This window comes from Calliphora vicina, chromosome 2 (genome assembly GCF_958450345.1).
Source record: "Calliphora vicina chromosome 2, idCalVici1.1, whole genome shotgun sequence".
NCBI classification, from domain to species: Eukaryota; Metazoa; Arthropoda; class Insecta; order Diptera; family Calliphoridae; genus Calliphora; species Calliphora vicina.
The window spans coordinates 116,815,866-116,834,334 of record NC_088781.1 but is presented as its reverse complement, the minus strand read 5'-3'; the positions used below and the strand labels follow the sequence as shown (position 1 = coordinate 116,834,334).

The 18,469-nt window shown below is 27.3% G+C and overlaps 1 protein-coding gene across 3 annotated transcripts in view; it reads left to right on the top strand.

The window, feature by feature from the left end:
• The first annotated feature begins 3,052 nt into the window (after nucleotides 1-3,052).
• The window catches only part of wwk (white walker), a 110,478-nt gene continuing 95,061 nt past the window's right edge, over nucleotides 3,053-18,469 (top strand). For all 3 annotated transcript variants that reach the window (XM_065501824.1, XM_065501823.1, XM_065501826.1), the window contains exon 1: nucleotides 3,053-3,339. In XM_065501824.1, coding sequence (XP_065357896.1) covers nucleotides 3,126-3,339 — 214 coding nt within the window. In that variant the 5' untranslated portion in view covers nucleotides 3,053-3,125. The remainder of the gene's footprint in view (nucleotides 3,340-18,469) is intronic.

Sequence of the window (18,469 nt, the reverse complement as noted above, 5' to 3'; positions counted from 1 at the left end):
GGTGCGTAGAGACGGCTGTCATGGAAACGGAAGTGTAGTATATTGTATCGTAAATTTCTGCAACAGACATTTGAAAAAAAACAAAAATAAAGTTAGGAGGTCTTATTCTGGTGGAAAATATCAATTCGATAAGAACCAAAATAGATCTTCAGGAAGAAGAAATGCATACCAATTCGAATATTTTCAAATTGCATTTCGCCAAAACCAATAAAATACCACAGAAAATTCTTGGGATAAAACAAATTTTATAGAAAATTTTGAGTATAACAATCAGGTTTATAAAGATTAATACAATTTGCATACATCAATCGCAATCGATTTAAGGTATTCTTCAATACTTTTTGACTGTCAAAAGGTCCTGCGAACGAGCTGGAGATATTAGTTCATGTCCTGTATCTTTGTTTTCTGGCACAACTACCGATTTTTCATTCATTTAGGTTCTGGAGAGAACATCGATCACGCATAAATTCGAAGAACCAGCGAAATATGTTATTCTCAAATGGGGACAACCCAGGATTTGTAATTGTTCCGTGTTTAGTGCTTTACTGATGTTACCTTTGCTCTTGCTATATCCCTAAACACAAGTAGTAAGCCTCGTACAATAACTTTGTAAGAATTTTAACAAACAACATTATTAAAATTAAAGAAACGCTTTTATGTATATTGCCTTTTGTTATAAATAATCTTCAACGATTCTTAGAAATACTAAACGCATTACAAGTATCACAGATAAAAACAGAAAAAAACAGCAATCGATTGTTTTTTATATTAAATTGTAATAATAATGAAATATCTTCTTTCCAACTTTACCAGTAACAGGAACCTTAAATGTTTTATACAAAAAAGTCTATATTTGTTTTAACCATTTATTTGAATGGATAATGATGATTATAAATAATAATAATGATCATATTACTGATTATAATTTACAATTTAATTTAACCTTGTTATTTTGTAACAGATACAGGCAATGAATAAGTAAATTATTAAGCAGTTAACAGGAGCAGCGGCAGTTAAAGGAAGAAAGTTAAAAATATAAACATTTGTTTGTATACTATACTTTTTTAAGATATTTTCTTTTGATATCAACAAAAATCTAAATAAATACACTGCTGTTCCTTTTGTAATACATACACGACGAGAGCCCTCCATTCTTCAGTACTTTAAATGTTATAGTTTGTATTTAAAGTGAATGCTGATGATATGTGTATTTTGGGCATTTCTGCTTTCATGTTATATCATAAAGTTTTTCCATTCTATTCTATGATGTTCATGGAAACAGCTTGCGGCATATTTTAAAGTGCATAAGATATAGAGAATAGAAAATAATTGTAAATATTGTGAAAGAAAACTTGTTCTATTGTTTAAAATTTACATACATATATTTACAATTGTTTTAAAATTTATTTATTTTGACACACTGAATCTATGTAATGATGAGAGTAAAACGGAATGTAAAAATTTAATTGAATTATTTGGTGAAAACTTTTAAAAATGTATGCAAAAATTTAATTAAAATTTCATAATTTAATTTTAAACACAAATTCATATATAAAGTTTGTCCCAAACTAAGATTTCTATAGAAAAATTTGTCACAAACAAAGTTTTCTATAGAAAAGTTTTTCCCAAATAAAATTTTCTATAGAAAAGTTTGTCATAAACAAAGATTTTAATAGAAAAGTATGTCCTAATCAAAGTTTTCAATAGAAAAGTTTGTCACAAACAAAGTTTTCTATAGAAAAGTTTGTCACAAACAAAGTTTTCTATAGAAAAGTTTGTCACAAACAAAGTTTTCTATAGAAACGTTTGTCACAAACAAAGTTTTCTATAGAAAAGTTTGTCACAAACAAAGTTTTCTATTGGAAAGTTTGTCACAAACAAAGTTTTCTATAGAAAAGTTTGTCACAAAGTTTTCTATAGAAAAGTTTGTCACAAACAAAGTCACAAACAAAGTTTTCTATAGAAAAGTTTGTTACAAACAAAGTTTTCTATAGAAAAGTTTGTCACAAAAAAAGTTTTCTATAGAAAAGTTTGTCCCAAAAAAAGTTTTCTATAGAAAAGTTTGTCCCAAAAAAAGTTTTCTATAGAAAAGTTTTTCCCAAATAAAGTTTTCTATAGAAAAGTTTGTCCCAAACAAAGTTTTCTATAGAAAAGTTTGTCCCAAACAAAGTTTTCTATAGAAAAGTTTGTCCCAAACAAAGTTTTCTATAGAAAAGTTTGTCCCAAACAAAGTTTTCTATAGAAAAGTTTGTCCCAAACAAAGTTTTCTATAGAAAAGTTTGTCCCAAACTAAGTTTTCTATAGAAATGTTTGTCCTAATATAAGTTTTCTATAGAAAAGTTTGTCCCAATCTATGTTTTCTATAGAAAAGTTTGTCACAATCTATGTTTTCTATAGAAAAGTTTGTCCCCAACAAAGATATTTTTATCTCTTAAAATTGTCAACAAAAAATTCATTCCATTTTGTTTGGGTTTCTCTAACTTAAATCAATTTTCGTTATTAAAACTTTGACAAATTTTATTTTGATAGTCTAGCCTAAACTTTGTTTTTATATACGGTAGTTAAATCTGTTAAATTATTGTTTTGTACAACAAATTTGTGCCACCTTTTCTCTATAATGATAATGAAGTTCATTGACCAACTAATGACAGTCTGAAATATGTTCAAAAAGGGGTAGTGCTTCTCACATTTGACCATTATTAATGATTGATGTGTTTTGGTCTGCTTAAAAAAAGGGTTACAATAAAAAATACTCAAATAAAATTACTTCTTTTTTATTTCTATATAGTGCTTAATATAACCTAAATAATATTGTTAATAATTTATATGAAAATGTCTATGAAAATAAAACTTCTTACTATATATTAAAATATAACAAAAAAAAAAGAAAAACCTAAATAAAGTGTTATTGAAAACCTCCTAATAAAAGTTTTAAAATTACCTTAATCAATTACACTCATGAAGAAATAATAAAAAAAGTTAATCAATAACAAAAGAAAAGTTTCATTAACTTACTCCTCTTAAACAAAAATCGAAAAACTAAAGAAGGAGGTTGTTGGAAAATTAAAAATAATATAAATAAATAATTGAAAATTACATTGTTTACTAAATAAGTGGTGTTTAGTATGAATAAAAGTATCGAGAGTTTAATACAACACGATAGCGGCAACATGTCTTCAGAACGTCAATCATCTGAGGATGTACAAGAATCCACCGCCACCGCTGATGATGCGGCCATAGAAGGTGATGGTGACTTTACGGATGATAATAATTTTGAGTCGAATTTAAGGAGGCGCAAGGGAAAAATTATATCGTGTGCTAAGGAAACTATTGAAAATGGTATGTAGAATTTTGAAATATTTTTTTTCTGAAAATTTAATATTAAATGCATATTTAAGAAAAGTTGAACCAAATCATAATTTCATGATAAATTTTGTACAGAAAATTGTGCCCCAAACATGATTTCATAAGAAAAAAGTTTGTGCCAAACAAAGATTTTTATAGAAAACTTTGTCCCAAACTAAGTTTTCTACAGAAAAATTTTTCCAAAGTTTTCTGCAGAAAAATTTGTCCCAAACACAGTTTTCTATAGAAAAGTTTGTCCCAAACACAGTTTTCTATAGAAAAGTTTTTCCCAAACACAGTTTTCTATAGAAAAGTTTGTCCCAAACACAGTTTTCTATAGAAAAGTTTGTCCCAAACACAGTTTTCTATAGAAAAGTTTGTCCCAAACACAGTTTTCTATAGAAAAGTTTGTCCCAAACACAGTTTTCTATAGAAAAGTTTGTCCCAAACACAGTTTTCTATAGAAAAGTTTGTCCCAAACACAGTTTTCTATAGAAAAGTTTGTCCCAAACACAGTTTTCTATAGAAAAGTTTGTCCCAAACACAGTTTTCTATAGAAAAGTTTGTCCCAAACACAGTTTTCTATAGAAAAGTTTGTCCCAAACACAGTTTTCTATAGAAAAGTTTGTCCCAAACACAGTTTTCTATAGAAAACTTTATTCCAAACACAGTTTTCTATAGAAAACTTTATCCCAAACACAGTTTTCTATAGAAAACTTTATCCCAAACACAGTTTTCTATAGAAAACTTTATCCCAAACACAGTTTTCTATAGAAAACTTTATCCCAAACACAGTTTTCTATAGAAAACTTTATCCCAAACACAGTTTTCTATAGAAAACTTTGTCCCAAACACAGTTTTCTATAGAAAACTTTGTCCCAAACACAGTTTTTTATAGAAAACTTTGTCCCAAACACATTTTTTTATAGAAAACTTTGTCCCAAACACAGTTTTCTATAGAAAACTTTGTCCCAAACACAGTTTTCTATAGAAATGTTTGTTCCAAACAAAGTTTTCTTTAGAAAGGTTTCCTACAGAAAAGTTTATCCCAAACAAAGTTTTCTTTAAACTAATTTTTTCCAAACAAAGTTTTCTATAGAAAAAGTTTGTCCCAAACTAAGTTTTCTATAGAAAAGTTTGTCCCAAAGTAAGTTTTCTATAGAAAAATTTGTCCAAAGCTAAGTTTTCTATAGAAAAGTTTGTCCCAAACTAAGTTTTCTATAGAAAAGTTTGTCCCAAACTAAGTTTTCTATAGAAAAGTTTGTCCCAAACAAAGTTTTCTATAGAAAAGTTTGTCCCAAACAAAGTTTTCTATAGAAAAGTTTGTCCCAAACAAAGTTTTCTATAGAAAAGTTTGTCCTAAACTAAGTTTTTTGGAGAAAAGTTTGTCCTAAACTAAGTTTTCTATAGAAAAGTATGTCCCAAACTAAGTTTTCTATAGAAAAGTTTGTCCCAAACTAAGTTTTCTATAGAAAAGTTTGTCCCAAACATAGTTTTCTATAGAAAAGTTTGTCCCAAACATAGTTTTCTATAGAAAAGTTTGTCCCAAACATAGTTTTCTATAGAAAAGTTTGTCCCAAACAAAGTTTTCTATACGAAAGTTTGTCCCAAACAAAGTTTTCTATACGAAAGTTTGTCCCAAACTAAGTCTTTTTTATAGAAAGTTTGTCCCGAACTATGTTTTCTATAGAAAGTTTGTCCCAAACAAAGTCTTCTATTGAGAAGTTTGTCCCAACTGTTTTGTTAAAGACATTTCTGTTTAATATGTAACATTTTAAAAATCCTAAAATACTTGTATTGTTATGAAGACTTACGCATATCATTATGTATCATATTTAAGGCTAAAATCCTCAAAAAGTATATTTTTATTTTTTAAATGACAAAAACATACTTCTTTCTTTTCACTGCTGTGATTGCGAAATGTTTACATTGAATTCCATTTATTCATTCAAAAATTTATTCTTTGTTTAGACACAGCGACAGACAGTATCTTATATGATACTTATATGATTCTCTCCTGTGCATTATTCCAGCACTTTAGCAATCACAATAATAATAACAACAACAAATAAATTCATGTTCGTTAACAATTTTTAACAAAAAAATAAATAAAAAATTTAAAAAATCAGCTTCATTAAAAATAACAAAGTCGCCAACATTATGGGGGAAAGGCATAATGCGAACTCAGAATGTATGATTATAATGTATGTTTTTCATTTCTATACAAAGTATACATTTCTGTTGGATTTTCATATAGAATTTCTTTGTGTACACATTTAACGAGCATTACTGCTTCTACTCCTTCCGTTTTTAACATGGCGTCACTCTTCTACTAAATTTAAGTAGTTGTAAGAACTAAAAACGGAAATAAAATTTAACAGAAATATGCATCTGTATTAGAAATATTTTAAAATACTCAAGGCACATACATATACACACAGTTACTAAAGTATACGTACGACCGACTATTTGGGCTTTTTTTTAAAAAATCTATATATTTAAAAATACAAGGCCTGACTCATTCATTCATTCACTCACTTACTCTTGACTGATGTGCCAGTGAATGAATTTTTTTTTAAATAAGCCCAAAAAGTCGATCGTACGTATACTTCAGTAACTGTGTGTATGTGGCCTGCTCTATCACTGTTTGCATTAAAAGTGACCAAACTCAGCAATTTGTTGAGTTGCAGAAGAATTCATTGAACTGCTAGTTACAATTTGTATCATTATTTTTATAACCAGCATCAAAAATAATGGGGGGTATTGATTTTGTCATTCCGTTTGCAACATATCGAAATATTCTAATAATTCTAAGATGATCTATGTTTGTCCCAAAAAAAGTTTTCTATAGAAAAGTTTGTTCTAATCACAGTTTTTTTATAGAAAATTTTGTTCCAAACATAAATTTCTATAGTAAATATTGTCTCAAATATAGTTTTCTATAGAAAAGTTTGTCCCTAACACAGATTTCTGTAGAAAAGTTTGTCCCAAACAAAGTTTTCTATAGAAAAGTTTGTCCCAAACAAAGTTTTCTATAGAAAAGTTTGTCCCAAACAAAGTTTTCTATAGAAAAGTTTGTCCCAAACAAAGTTTTCTATAGAAAAGTTTGTCCCAAACAAAGTTTTCTATAGAAAAGTTTGTCCCAAACAAAGTTTTCTATAGAAAAGTTTGTCCCAAACAAAGTTTTCTATAGTTGGTCCCAAACAAAGTTTTCTATAGAAAAGTTTATCCCAAACAAAGTTTTCTATAGAAAAGTTTGTCCCAAACAAAGTTTTCTATAGAAAAGTTTGTCCCAAACAAAGTTTTCTATAGAAAAGTTTGTCCCAAACAAAGTTTTCTATAGAAAAGTTTGTCCCAAACAAAGTTTTCTATAGAAAAGTTTGTCCCAAACAAAGTTTTCTATAGAAAAGTTTGTCCCAAACAAAGTTTTCTATAGAAAAGTTTGTCCCAAACAAAGTTTTCTATAGAAAAGTTTGTCCCAAACAAAGTTTTCTATAGAAAAGTTTGTCCCAAACAAAGTTTTCTATAGAAAAGTTTGTCCCAAACAAAGTTTTCTATAAAAAAGTTTATCCCAAACAAAGTTTTCTATAGAAAAGTTTGTCCCAAACAAAGTTTTCTATAGAATAGTTTGTCCCAAACACAGTTTTCTATAGAAAAGTTTGTCCCAAACACAGTTTTCTATAGAAAAGTTTGTCCCAAACACAGTTTTCTATGAAAAGGTTTGACCCAAATACAGTTTTCTATAGAAAAGTTTGTCCCAAACACAGTTTTCTATAGAAAAGTTTGTCCCAAACAAAGTTTTCTATAGAAAAGTTTGTCCCAAACAAAGTTTTCTATAGAAAAGTTTGTCCCAAACAAAGTTTTCTATAGAAAAGTTTGTCCCAAACAAAGTTTTCTATAGAAAAGTTTGTCCCAAACAAAGTTTTCTATAGAAAAGTTTGTCCCAAACAAAGTTTTCTATAGAAAAGTTTGTCCCAAACAAAGTTTTCTATAGAAAAGTTTGTCCCAAACAAAGTTTTCTATAGAAAAGTTTGTCCCAAACAAAGTTTTCTATAGAAAAGTTTGTCCCAAACAAAGTTTTCTATAGAAAAGTTTGTCCCAAACAAAGTTTTCTATAGAAAAGTTTGTCCCAAACAAAGTTTTCTATAGAAAAGTTTGTCCCAAACACAGTTTTCTATAGAAAAGTTTGTCCCAAACACAGTTTTCTATAGAAAATTTTGTCCCAAACACAGTTTTCTATAGAAAAGTTTGTCCCAAACACAGTTTTCTATAGAAAAGTTTGTCCCAAACACAGTTTTCTATAGAAAAGTTTGTCCCAAACACAGTTTTCTATAGAAAAGTTTGTCCCAAACACAGTTTTCTATAGAAAAGTTTGTCCCAAACACAGTTTTCTATAGAAAAGTTTGTCCCAAACACAGTTTTCTATAGAAAAGTTTGTCCCAAACACAGTTTTCTATAGAAAAGTTTGTCCCAAACACAGTTTTCTATAGAAAAGTTTGTCCCAAACACAGTTTTCTATAGAAAAGTTTGTCCCAAACACAGTTTTCTATAGAAAAGTTTGTCCCAAACACAGTTTTCTATGGAAAAGTTTGACCCAAATACAGTTTTCTATAGAAAAGTTTGTCCCAAACACAGTTTTCTATAGAAAAGTTTGTCCCAAACAAAGTTTTCTATAGAAAAGTTTGTCCCAAACAAAGTTTTCTATAGAAAAGTTTGTCCCAAACAAAGTTTTCTATAGAAAAGTTTGTCCCAAACAAAGTTTTCTATATAAAAGTTTGTCCCAAACAAAGTTTTCTATAGAAAAGTTTGTCCCAAACAAAGTTTTCTATAGAAAAGTTTGTCCCAAACAAAGTTTTCTATAGAAAAGTTTGTCCCAAACAAAGTTTTCTATAGAAAAGTTTGTCCCAAACACAGTTTTCTATAGAAAAGTTTGTCCCAAACACAGTTTTCTATAGAAAATTTTGTCCCAAACACAGTTTTCTATAGAAAAGTTTTCTATAGAAAAGTTTGTCCCAAACACAGTTTTCTATAGAAAAGTTTGTCCCAAACACAGTTTTCTATAGAAAAGTTTGTCCCAAACACAGTTTTCTATAGAAAAGTTTGTCCCAAACACAGTTTTCTATAGAAAAGTTTGTCCCAAACACAGTTTTCTATAGAAAAGTTTGTCCCAAACACAGTTTTCTATAGAAAAGTTTGTCCCAAACACAGTTTTCTATAGAAAAGTTTGTCCCAAACACAGTTTTCTATAGAAAAGTTTGTCCCAAACACAGTTTTCTATAGAAAAGTTTGTCCCAAACACAGTTTTCTATAGAAAAGTTTGTCCCAAACACAGTTTTCTATAGAAAAGTTTGTCCCAAACACAGTTTTCTATAGAAAAGTTTGTCCCAAACACAGTTTTCTATAGAAAAGTTTGTCCCAAACACAGTTTTCTATAGAAAAGTTTGTCCCAAACACAGTTTTCTATAGAAAAGTTTGTCCCAAACACAGTTTTCTATAGAAAAGTTTGTCCCAAACACAGTTTTCTATAGAAAAGTTTGTCCCAAACACAGTTTTCTATAGAAAAGTTTGTCCCAAACACAGTTTTCTATAGAAAAGTTTGTCCCAAACACAGTTTTCTATAGAAAAGTTTGTCCCAAACACAGTTTTCTATAGAAAAGTTTGTCCCAAACACAGTTTTCTATAGAAAAGTTTGTCCCAAACACAGTTTTCTATAGAAAAGTTTGTCCCAAACACAGTTTTCTATAGAAAAGTTTGTCCCAAACACAGTTTTCTATAGAAAAGTTTGTCCCAAACACAGTTTTCTATAGAAAAGTTTGTCCCAAACACAGTTTTCTATAGAAAAGTTTGTCCCAAACACAGTTTTCTATAGAAAAGTTTGTCCCAAACACAGTTTTCTATAGAAAAGTTTGTCCCAAACACAGTTTTCTATAGAAAAGTTTGTCCCAAACACAGTTTTCTATAGAAAAGTTTGTCCCAAACACAGTTTTCTATAGAAAAGTTTGTCCCAAACACAGTTTTCTATAGAAAAGTTTGTCCCAAACATAGTTTTCTATAGAAAAGTTTGTCCCAAACATATTTTTCTATAGAAATAATTTTCCCAAATATAGTTTTTTTCCAATCACAGTTTTCTATAGAAAAGATTGTCCCAAACACAGTTTTCTACAGAAAAGTTTGTTTCAAATACAGTTTTGTATAGAAAAGTTTGTTTCAAATACAGTTTTCTATAGAAAAGTATGTCTCAAACATAGTTTTCTATAGAATTAATTGTCCCAAACATAGTTTTCTTTCCCGAACACAATTTTCTATAGAAAATTGTTCATAAATCAAATTTCCTGTAGAATGGTTTGGCGTGAATTGAAAGAAGAAGTTTGGGCTTCTCTATATTTATTGCTTTGTGTTTTCTAAAAATTTAAAAATATTTCGTTTATTCGTTTACGAATACAGTCCATGACATGAATGAATAGTTTAGAACTACATACTATTTAGTCTATGTATATGAAAATCTATCTTTCAGTCTCTCTTCATATCATCTTACAAATATTTTCTTCAAAAGCTATTTTCTATGAAAGAATGTGTTTGTATTTCATTTCCACAAGTGTGTGAGTGTGTTAAATATGCTGTTTGTAATAGTGATGGTGAGGTAGGGAGTTAGGGGAGATTTTAAATAAACAAAATTTTAGCAACCTAGTTTTTTATTACTTTATACATTCTCTGCTTCTTGGACCCTTTGCACACGACATTCTTTATTTATTTTATACTTTCTTTATAGTCACGAGGGGACACAGCTCAAAATGTGTTTGTTTTTATGCTGAACTTTTCTACTAGTTTTACTTTAAGGCAGATAATTTTTAGAATGAATGGAGGGGTGAGGAGGTATTTAGAAGTATGAGCTTGAGGTGTTGAGTTTTAAAAGTATTTTCCCCATATGGTGGGTTTGGTTAAAAGAAAAGTTTTTCATTAAAAATAGAAGTATAAAACGAAAATATTTCACACGCAAATTTAATTGATCGAAATTATATAAAATTGTATACAAATGAGTGTGTGTTCAATAAAGGTTAAATGGAAAAAATAATCTGCTAAAATATTTAATAATACGCAGATAATGGCCGAACGGGGAATAATTAATTAAATATATATTAAATTGTTTAATATTTCATTAACTGACGTGTTGTTCAAAAATATGCGTATGCAGTATTTTAGTCAAATATTTATTTATCAAATATTTAACTTTCATATGAGTTTGAGTAAAAAACCAAAATTCATTTACCCCCAGGATTCCATGTGCTTCTTTCTAACCACAAAAATATTTATTTAGATGATTATAAACTAAAATGGAAATTAAAATTAAAGCAAAATGTAAATATAATAAAAATTAGTTTTGTATAAATATTTTACGCACAAACAAAACGACTGACCCACAGACAGACCTAAGGCATTATGGAAATACCGACTGCTGCTCCCTTAATAACCTGCCACTTTCGGAGGCCACTAATGGCTGCGTGGGTGTCACAATTGTTTACTTTGTTTTCCAAAGACAGAGACAAAAACAAAATTAAATTAATTTATTTTTTATATGAATTTTTTGTGTAGTCTTTTGCGTTGTCGGATTCATTTAGGGAGAATCGATCATTAGAGTGGCGAAATAATGTTAAATACAGTTATTTTTTATAATAATTTTTGTTTCTTGTATGAAACAAATTGAATTCTTTGGATTAAGCAGACTGAAAGGCAGACACAATAAAACTTAATGGGATTTTTGCTTTGTGTCTAAACTTTAATGTTTTGACTGTGGCAATACATATAAGGACAAATACATATGTATAACAGCACATACATATGTAGACCGAATAACCCAGCAAAAGTTTTTTATATTTATTATGAAAAACAAGGGGAAATACATAGGAAATGTTTATCCCAAAGTTGTGGAAAAGTTTGTGCCAAACACAATGTTTTCTATATAGACAATTTTGTACCAAACACAATGTTATGTCTGATGTTAAGACATCAGAAATTTTTTTTATAGGAAATATGTTTGATGTTAAGACATCAACAAATTTTCTATAGAAAATCAGTGTGATGTTAAGACATCAACAAATTATCTATAGAAAATCAGTGTGATGTTAAGACATCAACAAATTTTCTATAGAAAATCAGTGTGATGTTAAGACATCAACAAATTTTCTATAGAAAATCAGTGTGATGTTAAGACATCAACAAATTTTCTATAGAAAATCAGTGTGATGTTAAGACATCAACAAATTTTCTATAGAAAATCAGTGTGATGTTAAGACATCAACAAATTTTCTATAGAAAATCAGTGTGATGTTAAGACATCAACAAATTTTCTATAGAAAATCAGTGTGATGTTAAGACATCAACAAATTTTCTATAGAAAATCAGTGTGATGTTAAGACATCAACAAATTTTCTATAGAAAATCAGTGTGATGTTAAGACATCAACAAATTTTCTTTAGAAAATCAGTGTGATGTAAAGACATCAACCAATTTTCTATAGAAAATCAGTGTGATGTTAAGACATCAACAAATTTTCTATAGAAAATCAGTGTGATGTTAAGACATCAACAAATTTTCTATAGAAAATCAGTGTGATGTTAAGACATCAACAAATTTTCTATAGAAAATCAGTATGATGTTAAGACATCAACAAATTTTCTATAGAAAATTAGTGTGATGTTAAGACATCAACAAATTTTCTATAGAAAATCAGTGTGATGTTAAGACATCAACAAATTTTCTATGGAAAATCAGTGTGATGTTAAGACATCAACAAATTTTCTATAGAAAATCAGTGTGATGTTAAGACATCAACAAATTTTCTATAGAAAATCAGTGTGATGTTAAGACATCAACAAATTTTCTATAGAAAATCAGTGTGATGTTAAGACATCAACAAATTTTCTATAGAAAATCAGTGTGATGTTAAGACATCAACAAATTTTCTATAGAAAATCAGTGTGATGTTAAGACATCAACAAATTTTCTATAGAAAATCAGTGTGATGTTAAGACATCAACAAATTTTCTATTGAAAATATGTCTGATGTCTTAACATCAACAAATTTTCTATAGAAAATATGTCTGATGTTAAGGCATCAACAAATTTTCTATAGAAAATCAGTGTGATGTTAAGACATCAAGAAATTTTCTATAGAAAATCAGTGTGATGTTAAGACATCAACAGATTTTCTATAGAAAATCAGTGTGATGTTAAGACATCAACAGATTTTCTATAGAAAATCAGTGTGATGTTAAGACATCAACAGATTTTCTATAGAAAATCAGTGTGATGTTAAGACATCAACAGATTTTCTATAGAAAATCAGTGTGATGTTAAGACATCAACAGCTTTTCTATAGAAAATCAGTGTGATGTTAAGACATCAACAGATTTTCTATAGAAAATCAGTGTGATGTTAAGACATCAACAGATTTTCTATAGAAAATCAGTGTGATGTTAAGACATCAACAGATTTTCTATAGAAAATCAGTGTGATGTTAAGACATCAACAGATTTTCTATAGAAAATCAGTGTGATGTTAAGACATCAACAAATTTTCTATAGAAAATCAGTGTGATGTTAAGACATCAACAGATTTTCTATAGAAAATCAGTGTGATGTTAAGACATCAACAGATTTTCTATAGAAAATATGTCTGATGTTAAGACATCAATAAATTTTCTATAGAAAATATGTCTAATGTTAAGACATCAACACATTTTCTATAGAAAATATGTCTAATGTTAAGACATCAACACATTTTCTATAGAAAATATGTCTGATGTTAAGACATCAACACATTTTCTATAGTAAATATGTCTGATATTAAGACATCAACACATTTACTATAGAAAATATGTCTGATATTAAGACATCAAAAAATTTTCTATAGAAAATATGTCTGATGTTAAGACATCAATAAATTTTCTATAGAAAATATGTCTGATGTTAAGACATCAACAAATTTTCTATAGAAAATATGTCTGATGTTAAGACATCAACAAATTTTCTATAGAAAATATGTCTGATGTTAAGACATCAAAAAATTTTCTATAGAAAATCAGTGTGATGTTAAGACATCAAAAAATTTTTTATAGAAAATCAGTGTGATGTTAAGACATCAACAAATTTTCTAAAGAAAATCAGTGTGATGTTAAGACATCAACAAATTTTCTATAGAAAATCAGTGTGATGTTAAGACATCAACAAATTTTCTATAGAAAATCAGTGTGATGTTAAGACATCAACAAATTTTATATAGAAAATATATCTGACGTAAAGACATCAACTAAATTTCCAAAAAAATTGTCTAATTTTTTTTTAATTTTTTCCTAAAATTTGTTCTTTATTTCTAAGAATTTGCTGGGTTTATTATTTTCTATGAATGTTACATTAAAAGTTTCAACATTTGTGTCCTTTAACTTTAATCACACAAAAACAAAATAAATATATTCGACCCTATTTCTATATTTTTTTCTTTAATTTCCTTTTGGTTGCTCTTCACCGCTCTCCAAATAGTAAAAAATCGATTAAATTATTTTCGTTTTCTTGTTGGTTTGATGTTGATTTCTTTTTTTTAAGTCTTGTTAAAGTTGTTGGAAATGTTTTCTTTTTCTAAATGTTTGATAAAAAAAGGAAATATACTCTTGCTGTAGAATAGATAGTAAAACAGAATTTGTTTGATTTTTATTTAGTTGCATTTTTTTTTTGATGTTGTGGTTGATTTTTCTATTTCCTTAGACACGCAAATGTATAATTTTTTCTATTTCCAGTTTATTTTTGTAAACATTATCAATTTAGTTTTCATTTTGGGTTTTTTATTTAAACTGTTGTAAATGCCCATCAAAGTGTTTAAATGTGAAATGGTTGATATTGCTATATCGTGCAAGTCTGTACTTAATTTCTGTTTATAATTTCTTTTTTTAATTCAGTTTCATTAGTGCCTGAAATAGGGTATTCATTTTTATACGTTTTTTTTTCTCTGTTTTCATTTTGAAACAGCATTTTATTATTTAATCCCTTTAATCCTCATTTACTTTATGAAGAGTTATGTAAACTTCCAACTAAATACAAAACCTTTTCTTTGTAAACTAAATATTTATTCAATATTTTGGAAAAATTTGGTTTGAAATTTAAACAGACAAAACAACTATAAACAATTTGAAATTTTTGCAAAGTTTTTCCAAGTAGTAATATTATTTATTTAAACTCATACATTTTACCAAAATACAAACAATTTAATATTAAAATATAGTTTACAAAAGTTCTCCATAATACCAATGCAAACCATAGAGAAAATCTGTATATTTCAGAGAAGAAAAAAACATGATTTACGACACCAATAAATACGACGAAAAAAAGTTTCCGTTTTTAAGAGCCAAAAAGAAAAAATACTTTGAAATATTCAAACAGATAAAGAAAATAAAAGACAAAGGCGAAGACGAACTTTGAAAGCCCTAAAGGGACATTTTCTAAGAAATTATCTGAAAAATAGATTTTTGGGGACTAAACTTTATTATTTTTGTTTGAAATACACAAAAGAAAGCTGGACCATTATATAACCTCAACTCTACATTACTCTTTTTCCGAACTAAGTTACAAACCTTTTATCTCACTAAACACACTAACTCCCTCCCTCACAATGTGGCTGCTTCTTAAGCACTCTAAAATCCTTGTCATTTTATATCATTTTAAGCAATAACAAAAATGTAAAAGATATTGCATTAAAATCACTTCTTTTGCTTTTCTTTCCTTTTGGTATTATTTTTCAACAACCGCATTGAAAAAAAAACCTATAATAAATCTTAAGAAAATTTATATAAAAAAAAAAACTTCTAATGTCACTTCAAATTGAAATAAGAGGATTCTTGAAAAAAACACTGTATTTGTATAATAAAAAATAGATTTGCAAAAAATCTGTGCAAAAAAAAATACTGTGAATTAGCATTCATGGTATCTCAAAGAAAGATGAAGAAATACTAAATATTTTGAGAAAATATTGTCAAATGCAGGTATTAAATAGTTACATTTATTTGAAAGGTAAGAAGATAGATGATAGTTTTATAGGACATGTTTTCAAGTCAAAACATAATAAACATTTCAACAGAAAATTGCATAACATAAACAATGGTTTATAAAACCATTTTCCAGTAAAAGTAAAAGAAAAGCTTGTAATGAAAAAAAAAATATTTTCATTAGAAATTAATATTTTGTTAAAAATATTATCTATATTAAATTATTTTGTCATGACATAAATATTTTTTTTAGAAAATTTTGTCAAGTCATGACATAAATATATTTTAATGGAATGACATAAATATTTTCTATAGATTATTTTTCCTGTCACGAGATAAATATTATTAGAATTTTTTATATTCTTTAGAAGATTTTGACATAAATATTTGCTTTAGAATATTTTTTCATGTCATGACATAAATATTTTCATGTCATGGCATACAAATTTTCTCTAGAAAATTTTGTCATGTCATGGCATAAACATTTTCTCTAGAAAATTTTGTCATGTCATGACATAAATATTTTCGTTACAAAAATGTGTTATGTCTTGACATAAATATTTTCTGTAGAACATTATGTCGTGTCATGACATAAATATTTTCTTAAGAAAATTTTGTCATGTCATGACATACATATTTTCTTTAGACAATTTTGTCATGTCATGACATAAATATTTTCTTTAGAAAATTTTGTCATGTCATGACATAAATATTTTTTTTAGAAAATTTTGTCATGTCATGACATAAATATTTTCTTTAGAAAATTTTGTCATGTCATGACATAAATATTTTCTTTAGAAAATTTTGTCATGTCATGACATAAATATTTTCTTTAGAAAATTTTGTCATGTCATGACATAAATATTTTCTTTAGAAAATGTCATGTCATGACATAAATATTTTCTGTAGACAAAAGAGTTATGTCATGACATAAATATATTCTGTAGACAAATGTGTTATGACATAAATATATTCTGTAGACAAATGAGTTATGTCATGACATAAATATTTGCTTTAGACAAATGAGTTATGTCATGACATAAATATATTCTGTAGACAAATGAGTTATGTTATGACATAAATATATTCTGTAGACAAATGAGTTATGTCATGACATAAATATTTTCTATAGAAAAATGAGTTATGTCATGACATAAATATTTTCTTTAGAAAATTTTGTCATGACATAAATAATTTTCCTATCATGACACGTCTGATGTTAAATTAACAAAATTTTCCAGAGATAAAAGTCTGATGTTAAGACATCAACAAATTGTTTAAGAAAACATCACTATTTACAACATCAACGTATTTTCTAAAGACAACATAATTGAAGTTAAGACTTCAAAAACATTTATATGGAAAATATTTATGTCATGCCAAGACAACCTTTTCTATAGAAAATATTTATGTCATACAATGACCAAATTTTCTATTAGAAAATATTTATGTCATACAATGACAAAATTTTCGATAGAAAATATTTGTGTCATGACATGACAAAATTTTCTATAGAAAATATTTATGTTATGTCATTTTTAATGTATTGACAAACATTTTTTCCATAGTCATTTTAGGTATAGAAAATTTTGTCATGACATACATTTTTACTATAGAAAATTTTGTCATGTCATGACATAAATATTTTCTTTAGAAAATTTTGTCTTGTGATGACATAAATATTTTCTTTTGTCATGTCATGACATAAATATTTTCTTTAGAAAATTTTGTCATGTCATAAATATTTTCTGTAGACAAATGAGTTATGTCATGACATAAATATTTTCTATAGAAAAATGAGTTACGTTTAGACACGTCTGATGTTAAATTAACAAAATTTTCCAGAGTTAAAATGTCTGATGTTAAGACATCAACAAATTTTTTAAGAAAACATCACTATTTACAACAACTACGTATTTTCTAAAGACAACATAATTAATTTTAAGACATCAAAAACATTAATATGGAAAATATTTATGTCATGCCATGACAAACTTTTCTATAGAAAATATTTATGTCATACAATGACAAAATTTTCGATAGAAAATATTTGTGTCATGACATGACAAAATTTTCTATAGAAAATATTTACGTTATGTCATTTGTGATGTCTTGACAAACATTTTTTCCATAGTCATTTTAGGTATAGAAAATTTTGTCATGACATACATTTATTCTATAGAAAATATTGTCATGTCATGACATACAGTTTAGCTATAGAAAATTTTGTCTTTCATTAGTCAAATTAATTGATGCCTTAACATCACACTATGTAATTCTATATACAACATCAAACTACAAGACAAATAGGAAATATATTTTTACAGCAATGTTGTTCATGTCTTAACATACGAGAGGGTTTCTATACATAATTAGTAGATGTCTTGACATTAGACAGGTTTACTCTGTTAAATTTGGCGATGTCTTAACATTAGAAATGTTTTCTATAGAAAATTTGTTGATGTCTTAACATTATACAGGTTTTCTGTGGAAAATTAGAAGTATAAATATCAGACAGGATTTCTCTAAAAAATGTCATGATATAAATTTTTGCTATAGAAAGTTTTGTCATGTCAATAGTCAAATTAGTTGATGCCTTAACATCAAACATATTTTTCTCTATGAAATTCTTCATATCTCAACATCAGACTACAAGACCTACAAGAAATATATATTCTACAGACATTTTGTTCATGTCTTAACATCAGACAGGTTTTCTCTGTAAAATTTGGTGGTGTCTTAACATCAACATATTTTCTATAGAAAATTTGTAGAGATCTTAACATCAGACAGATTTTCTCTGTAAAATTTGGTGATGTCTTAACATCAAACATATTTTCTCTAAAAAAATTTGTTGGTGCCTTAACATCAGACTGGGTTTTCACCAGCAAATTTGTTGATGCCTTGATATCAGACATATTTGATATAGAAAATTAGTTTATTATTATTAATTCCACATTAAGACCCTATCTATGGAAATTGTTAATAATACATTATGTAACTTTTTCCTATACCTTTATTGGAAGAGTGGTTATAAATATTGTTTACATAGAAAATGTACTTATCAATATTTATATACACCTTTTGTGTATA